At 61.5% G+C, this 8,822-nt stretch overlaps 1 protein-coding gene across 1 annotated transcript in view; it reads right to left on the bottom strand.

The window, feature by feature from the left end:
• Window positions 1-8,805, bottom strand: part of TESK1 (testis associated actin remodelling kinase 1) — a 13,382-nt gene extending 4,577 nt beyond the window's left edge. Inside the window, exons 1-5 of the mRNA XM_057369585.1 lie at window positions 8,508-8,805; window positions 1,634-1,755; window positions 1,447-1,495; window positions 1,088-1,234; window positions 842-924 (exon numbers count right to left, since the gene is read on the bottom strand). Of these exons, the coding sequence (XP_057225568.1) occupies window positions 842-924; window positions 1,088-1,234; window positions 1,447-1,495; window positions 1,634-1,755; window positions 8,508-8,726 (620 nt within the window). The 5' untranslated portion in view covers window positions 8,727-8,805. The remainder of the gene's footprint in view (window positions 1-841; window positions 925-1,087; window positions 1,235-1,446; window positions 1,496-1,633; window positions 1,756-8,507) is intronic.
• Window positions 8,806-8,822: the final 17 nt, after the last annotated feature.

An 8,822-nucleotide genomic window follows, 5' to 3' on the forward strand; every position in this document is an offset into this window, starting at 1 on the left:
CCCCTGCAGCCCACGGTGACCATGGTGGAGCAGGTTGTCCCCCTGCAGCCCATGGGGTCCACAGAGGGTGCAGAGATCCACCCGCAGCCCGTGGAGGAGGGAGGTCCCCACGCCGGAGCGGGTGGACACCAAGAAGGGGCTGTGTCCAGCAGGAGAGCCATGGAGAGAGAGGCCTTGCTCCTGAGATGGAACAGCCTGGCCGTGGGCCTGCACCCAGGGGATTATGGAGCCCACGGTGCAGCAGTTTTGGGACGACTGTCTGCCCGTGGGGGGACTCACGATGCAGCAGATGTGTGTGGACTGCTGCTCGTGAGAGTGGAACCGCGCCGGAGAGGTTCACAGAGAACTGTCTCCCTTGGGAGGGACCCCACGGCAACGCAAGGGAAGGCCTCCTCTCCCTCAGCAGCCACAGATGATCTGGTGATGAACTGACCAACCCCACACCCTGAACTGACCAACCCCACACCCTGAACTGACCAATCCCACACCCTGTTCCCACACCCTGCACTGTTGGTGGGAAGGGGGGAGGGAGTGGGGAGAAGATCGGTGTCTTTGAGGGTTTTATTTTATTTCTCATTCTCCTCCTCTGACTTTGCTAGTAATAAATTCACTTCATAATGTAAGTACAGCCTTTTTTGTCCATCAAGCGTTTCTTCCCTGCTCCTTATCTCAACTCATGAGCCCTTTTGTTAATTTTGTTTTTCTCCTCGCTCTTCCCTGCCCAGCGGTGGTGGGGGAGAGCAAGTGAGCAGGTGTTGTGGGTGCCTGGCTTTCAGCCAGCATTCCAAACCACGACAGGGCTCCAGGGATGGGGATGGACAGGTGGACGCTGCCCACGTACCTGTAGGTGGGGATCTTCTCCGCCAAGCCGAAGTCACCCACTACAGCTGTGTAGCCACTGGGCTCGCAGCGCACCAGGCAGTTCTGGGGGCACAGGAGGAGCTGTCACACCAACTGCACCAGCCCTGCCTTCCTGGCACAGCACAGCACAGTCTCCTGCTCCCCAGCCTGCCACACCAGGAGCAGCAAGGCAGCAAGACAGGCATGGGACAAGGAGGGCAATGCAGCACCTTGGAGCATCCCGCACCTTGGAGGTGAGGTCACGGTGGAAAATGCCCTTGGAGTGCAGGTAGCGGAGGCCATGGGCGATGTCGAGGGCCAGCTTGACACGCATGGACCAGGARAGGGGCACAGGGCTGTCCAGCAGCTGCTCCAGGTTCCCACCGTTGATGTACTGATGGGAAGAGCCGGACCATCGCATCACTGCATCCCTCCCCCCGTAACACTGGATGCCCATCTCTCATCCTAATGCACCTTCCGACTGCCCCACAGCACAGCCTCCCTTGCCGGTGGGTCACAGGCCAAGAATGTGTCCCCACAGGCATCACCATCCCTTCCCCAGGCTTGCAGGAACCCCGAGAGTCCTGGCTGTTGCCACGCTCTTACCTCAGTCAGCGCGTGCAGCTGTCCCTGGTGCACACACACCCCCATGAACCTGTGAGACAGAGGGGACATGAGGGTGGCYGTGGCAGTGACCAGCCCGGGGAGCTCATCCACAATCAGGAGTAGCTCCAAATRCCCAGACTAGAGAAAAGGAGGGCACCGGGTCCAGCAGCAGGGGAGSAGGTCCTACCTGAGGATGTTGGGGTGCGAGAGGCGGTTCATGAGCTGCACCTCCCGCAGCATGTTGCCCCGGTTGCTGGTCAGCTTGTTCATCTTCAGCACCATGATCTGCCCCGACTGGCGGTGCCGCACCTGGGGGGGATGCAGGGAAGGCTGAACCCTACAAACCTTCTCAGCCATCCAGACACCAGGCTTTACCCAGCTCCCACCCCAACCCTAGAGAGCAAAGCTAAGCATCCCAAGGCAGCCCAGGGAGCACGAGGGCTATGGGGGCACTCTCCCTGCACCTCCAAGCACTCCCAGCACTGATGACACACATCCACATCCTTCCTGGGGCACTCTGCTCGTTGTGCCCTGTTCACCACGCTACACTGCCCTGAACTCTGAGAGAAAACAGCAGCTCCTACAAGCTGTGAGCCCAGCCCTACTGCAGCAACAGGCAGGCGTGAGATTGGGGAGCGCCTCTTTAGAGTCAGCACCATACAGCCAGACCCTACCAGCATGGGATGGAGAACAGAGGGGGCACACTGCCCCTCCAAACCAGCCCTGGGTGTGGCCAACRCTGCCGTAGTGCTTGACCCTGCTCTGGCAGGGAATGGTGCTCAGATGAGCTGTATATTTAGCCGGCCCCAGCCCGACGCTGTCATGCGATGTGGGGGCCTGGTCCCYGGCCAAGAACAGCAGCTGGAGCGTGGCCAAGCACGGACACCCCGTCCATCTGCAGCTCCCTGGCATGTGCAGGGCAAGGGAAAAGCATGGGATGCCCTGACCCAGCACTGTGCTGGGGGGGTCAAACCAGTGCTGAGGGACCCCTCCTGAGCAGCTGCTGGGGCTGGGGTGCCACCCCCACCTCAGAGCAGCAGCTGCCTGGGGGGGACAGCCCGGTGGATCCCAGCTGCCCCCAGCACACAGGGAGCTGTTCACGGAGGCGCAGGCATTCCTCAGCGCTGCCGTCAGCTCTCTGCTCTTCTCCTTTTTAGTCGATGGTGGTTGAGGCTGCTGTGCCGGTGCCAGCCCCTGGCCCGCCCCACAACACCCCCACAATACCCCTCACCTCAGGGATTGCCTTCACAGGCAAAACACAGGGGGTTGGCTGCAGGCACGATTCCCAGCACCCCCATCCTGCTGGCAGCTTGGCCCTTGTCCCCACCACAACAGAGGGAGGCTGGCATGCTGGGCCCTCCAGGGCTCACCTCTCACACCATGGCTGGCATGGCTTCGGGGAGCAGCTGTCCTGGGGTGCGTGCCATGATGGGGATTGATCCAGCAGAAAATACCCAGGGGAGGGGCAGCAGCACATCCCTTCAAAAGGGCCTGGGGGAAATGAGTGCTTTATGGAGATCCCTTTACATGTTTGTGTGCACTGATGCCAAACAGTCCCAGTCAGAGTGCAAGTGAGAGGGAATAACTGTGCCGTGCCACCATCAGCTCACTGAGTCCATGGAGAGGCTCTGAATAATTCAGCAGACACCTGCCTGTGGGYACCCTGCTCCAGTTACACCTGTGTCACCTCCAGCCAGCCCCAGACGGCCAGCTGGCACTCCTGACCCACCGACAGGGACACGTGACAGCAGAGCTCAGAATGGATCCTGGACAAGTGGGAAGGGGACACCCCGGACACCTGCCACCGCAGGTCCCTGTGCTGGCACCCCACCATGCTGCTGGGAGAAGGGAGGGTGGATTTCTCCTGCCTCCTGCTTGCTGAGCACTGGACACACCGAGCTCCTGGGCGCAGGGAGAGCCTGTCCTAGGGGGACAGTCCAGGTTTCTGCTGTGGGGAGCACCCAGAGCACTCTGCCTAATAGTGCTCCAAGTCCTCCCTGTGCTCACTACCCTGCTCACCCCACCACTGCCCAGCAGCACCTGGAACTGCTGAAAAACCCATCCTGGTGCCCTAGGGCTCCTTGGCCACATGTGGACCAAGGGCAAGGGGCAACCCCATCCCATCCCCACCATCGCTGTCTTCCCTCCACCCCACCCCTGACAGCAGGGCAGCTGAGGGCAACACCAGAAACAGAAACTGGGCTCTGAGCCAGGCTTCAGGGGGCTCCCCTTTAACGAGGGAGCCTGTGTGACCTTAGCAGGGTGGGCACACTCTCCCCACAGACCTGAGGGCTGATGAAGCCAGAGCCTGAACAAGGCCAGCAGGACCCACAGCCTCGCCGAGCCCCTGGCAGTGGGTGCTGCCCAGCAAAGCTCATCGCTCCTGACCCAGCTCTCCTGGCGGCAATGCTTCCTTCCCTTCCTTGCCCTTCCCACGCCATGTGGGGCTGGCAGGACTGGCTGGGTCAGTTTGGCTGGCACCAGCAGCTGCCAGACGGCAGGACCCGGCTCAGCGGGGCAGGCAGGCTCATCCCGCCGGGATGGCTGGAGGCGGCAGGGCTCCGGCGCCACGCGCCCACGCTGGGAATGCCGCGCGGCACGCACAATGCTGGCACTTGGTGGCCACGCGCCCTAGGGCTGGCCAGCTCCCTGCCAGCAGCAGCGGCCCTGCATCAGGGAGCAGAGTCTGGTGGGCMCCAGCTCAGCCCCACACAGTCAGGATGTGCCCGTGGCTTAATTCCTCATTGAAAAGTCACCTGCCTTTGGAACAGGCTGGGTGAGGTCTGAGGGCAGTTACACGGTGTTGGACATCTTAAAACTGGTGGAGAGGCAGCCTGGGGGACGGAAGGTCTGGTGAAAGCTGCTTCTCCAAGAATTATCCCAGGGATCCCAGAAGCTCCTGGCCAGTACAGCCCTGCCCTGATGTCTTTTTCCACGACTCCATGCCCAGGGGCAGGAAGGGCTCCAGGGACTCTCAGCCACATCCCCGTGGGGCACAATGTCCTTGAGGATGCCCAATGCCCGGTTTGTGAGGCCTCGCTCTGCCTGGCACAGCAGGGAAGGAGTTACGCTGCCTTCCCACGCCTCCCACATGTGCTGGCCACTTTACACAGTCTGCCCAGGTGCTGCACCCGCCAGTGCCCTGGCCACTCTGACACAGCAGCAAAGGGCACCAGCCATGACCCCAAGGGGGGTGAAGCCCCTCACTAAAGGAGTCTCCTCCCTCACTGACGTCCAGGGAAGGCAGCAGGCAGCACAATCTCCTCGGGCAGGAAGGTGTCCCCTCTCGCCTCTCTCATGCAGGCTGGCATGGTGCCCAGGAATCCCAACGCATTCCCTGGAGCTGAGCTCAGCCRGGCAGCCGTGTGGGGCTGCAGGGGGAGGGCAAGCCACTTGTCACCCCCACCATGAGGGCAAGACCTCACCCCTCACCGATGCTCCCTGGTCCATTGGGAACTTCATGGGGGTACTGCAGCTGAGCTGGGGTGCCGTGGCATGTTGGTCCCCGTCCCATCTGTCACCCGCACACAGAGCTGGGGGATGGGACGGGCTGGCGGCAGCCCCAGCCTGGGCACAAGGGATCTGAGYTCTTTTAACAGCGGAAATTAGAGTCTTATTTAAAGAGCATGCTAATCAGAGCAAGCAGACGGCCTGCTCCCTCCCCACAGCCGGCGCTCTTGTCTAGACATGGGGCAAAGCTCCCCGATATCTCCCCACGCTGAGGTCTCAGCCCCCCTGCACCCCGTGCTGGGGACAGCCTGGCACACAGCCTTGCTCTCTGCATGTCCCCTTTCCCCCTGCCCCAGTCAGGCACAACACAGTCACACAGGAACCATCCTGCACCCCTCGCCCCACAGAATTCTGTGGGAAAGACAGGAGGGGGACACCAAGAGCTAGCAGCACCACTGGTAACCCCACAGCCACCCAAAACAGCTGCATCTGTGCTCACAGGAATCCCAATAACACAACTAGGTGGGTCTGGAAAACTCATCAGATGGAAACGGCAGAATCAGCCAAGACAGACTCGGAGGAAGAGACAAAGCACCTGCTCCTAGAGAGTGTTTGAGCATCAGCATCTCCCACCTCCTGCTCTCCCAGGAGCGGCACTGCGGGCACTCCAGGAGCCGGGGCAGTGCCAGTGTGGCACCGTGGTGGCAGATCATCATGACCTGCACTGGCAGGCCCAGAGCACGTCCCGTGACAGAGCAGGAGAGGTGCTGGCAGGTCTCCAGCTGGTCAGCACAACACGTTTTCAGTGCCCAGGACTCCTGAGTGRCAACGGTGGGGCCAGGGCTGCTCTCAGCCATGCCATGGCTGGCTGACCTTGGCAAATGCACTTCCTCCCTGCCTGCCTTAGTTTCCCCATTGGTGTCACGCTGCTTCACTCCCCTTCATAAAACAAGGCAAGGTCCGCTGATGAAGGGCMGCAGATAAGATGGAGAGAGTTGTTTCATTAGTTGCACCGGAAAATTGGAAGTAAACAGAAAATCCCAAAGGTTGGCAGGGAAGCAAGCAGAGATGGGCAGGTGATAGCAGTGCCAAAACCCTCCCATGAGTGAGCTCTGCCCATGCTGGGAGCTGCTAATCCTTACATACATACACACACAAAATGCCATGGAAAGGGGTGCTGGGCARAGCACATCATAGAGCTGCACCCTGGGAAATGGCATTTGCAAGGGGATGTGTGACATCAGGGCCTGAGATCCGGATGAGTGAAGACCTCTGGATACAGCCCCAAAGATGCCACCCACAGACCCCAAGTCTGCTGCAGCATATGGGAAAGTAAGAGAAGGATTTGGGGAAGAGATGGAACAGTGGTTTAAGGGCTGGAGAAAATATATGGCACAAACAGACCTGGCTCAATCTGCTCAGCCAACTGGAAATAGAGAGGTGGCTTCCTGCAATGTCTRTCTGAGAAAATGGGGGGGCTAGTGCCTCTGAAATTGCACAGGGAAAGGCAATGAGAACCAGCTGCTCCAGTGGGAAACAGCCCTGCTCTGCAGCACAGTGGGAGATCAGCTATGAACATGAACAAGAGCCATGAAAAAGAGCAGCTTCTTGTCACTGGTGTCTCCTGTTTGTCCTGGACAGCCTCTCTGATAGAGGTGCTTGGTGGAGCAGGGTAGGGCTCACCAGAGGGGCTACCTTGGGACACCAGAGCTCGGACACTCTGTGTCCTTTGGCTTTAACGCTGAGAAGACACTCAGATGCTTGTCAGCACCCTGCCTGGCCCTGGCTCAGCTGCACACCAGGACTGAGCTACCTGCACAGGGACAGAGACGTCCAGGTCCCCGCCCTGTCCCTCACACCCACCAAGGCTGGAATGTGGTAGGACTCAGCAGCCACACAGAGGAGGCAGATTCAAGTGCCCACAGGCTTGGAAAGCTACAGAAGGAACAAGGGAGGTGGGAGGAAAATGGGTCCTGTGCTGCCCTGCCAAGCTCTGTCCTCCTCGCARGCTCAGGCAGCCAAACCCCAGCTCAGATCCCAGGCCTGCCCCACCGTCCTGCTGAGCTCTTGGACTCAACCCACCGCACGAGCACAAAGCCCCATCTGGCCCCCTCCCATCCCTGCTTCCTTGCCACCATGCATGCATGTCAACTCCTGCTCCTGATCCCCCTYCCACCCCTCAACCTTTACCAATCCCCCAAATCCAATATGCCGGTGGCCCCACAAGAACACAAACAACGTGTGGGAGAGGGAGCWTTTTGTGGCCCCTGCAGAGACTGGGAAAACAAACAGCAAGGCAAGAAGAGCCCGTGGCCTCACCGAGACATGGGAGCATCCATTATTAAAGAGCCATATCCACGCCTGACATTATTAAATGCCTCCCTCTGCTCCAAGGTGCTGCTGTGAGCTCCAAGCCAGAGATCAATAGCAGGAACCCAGCCAGCACGGAGGTCATGGCTCTACCAAGAGCTCCAGGAGGAAGCATGGAGGAGAGGGACCCCTCTGCACASCTTCCACGGCCCCTCACAGGACATCTCTTTTGTGGCTGAAAAGGGGATGAGTCTTGGGGTCTCCTTGCTGAGTGGAGAACACTGTCAGGGCTGGAGAGGGAGCCCAGGGTACTGCCCGGGACGTGGATGCCCACTAGTGCTGCCTGTGACCCCAGGGACTGTGGTGGCAGGTAGCAGGGGCTGTGCCCAGCCTTGAGCTGCTCTTTGAGGGACATGAAGCCACTGGATCACTGCTTAAGGGCCRTCCTTGCCCAGTGGCTTATGGCACCTTAAGTGATGCCAAGGCTCAAAACAATACATGCACACACCTCCCCTCTGATGGGAGTGGTGGTGGTGACATCGAGGCACAGCCCTTCGTCCCCAGCAGCAGCGCACTGGGCTGGCAGGGTAYTGTCACCGTGCACCTCTGCCTCACTGCTGGAGACCCTGAGTTCCCCTCCAGCACTCACACCCCTACCCTGGGCACGGGCACAGGCATCCCCACCCTGACAGTCCCAGAGAGGATGGAGGACAAAGGCAGCTCTGGGGACCCAGGCAGTGGTCAGCCCGGTGCTGTCCTACGGCATCACACCCCTGTCCCACAGCCAGACACCTTCGTGGGGCTCCCGTGGGGAATCTTGCAACATCACCTGCCCAGCAGGCCCGGCAATGCCGGACATCACCTTGGAGTGGCTACGAACGCTGCCTGGATTCCCTGCCACAGGCACACCCTGGGCGGGCTCTGGTTCCCAGCCTTTTGACACGGGTCCCCGGGGCTGGGCTGCCCGCCACCCGACCCCCCGCGCAACCCACGGYGCAGCGCTCGGAGCGCTCAGCCTCCCCGGCTGTAAACAGAGCCGGCGCTCCCCTCCCCCTGCTCGGGGGGATGGAGGCACAACGCCCCGGCCGGGACGGGGCTCCCGGCGGGTCCCCAGGTCCCCTCCGTATGGCACTGCCTCGAACATCCCCCGGCCTCGCCCCGGCTGCCGGGCTGGAGAGGGGGGAAACCACAGACCCCAGCCGAGGGCGCGGCMGGGGCTGCGTTGTCTCCGCGGTCCCGGGGGATGCCCGATCCCGGCGGGATGCCCCGCGGACCGCCATCCCCGCTCCCGCCCCGCACACCTTGAACACCTCGGAGAAGAAGCCGGCCCCGATCTTCTCGCAGTAGAAGTCGTCGATGCGCGCCAGGGTGGAGACGGCGCTGCGCAGCGCCCGGTACGAGGAGGGCCGCAGCCGCCCGCAGCCCGGCCACGGCCCCGCCGCCTCCCCCTCGCCCTCCCCGGGCCGCCGCGGCAGCTTCTCCCACTCCATGTCGGTCCCGCCGAGCACCCCCAGCGCCATTCACATCCCCGCCCGGGCAGCCCCGCGGCCGGGGCGCCGCCGCTTTCCCGGCGCCCGGGGCGATGCTAGCGGCGGCGGCGGCGGCGCGGGGCGGGC

The sequence above is a fragment of the Malurus melanocephalus genome, unplaced genomic scaffold (genome assembly GCF_030028575.1).
Source record: "Malurus melanocephalus ecotype Western Australia unplaced genomic scaffold, MMel_1.1 scaffold_113, whole genome shotgun sequence".
Classification (NCBI taxonomy): Eukaryota; Metazoa; Chordata; class Aves; order Passeriformes; family Maluridae; genus Malurus; species Malurus melanocephalus.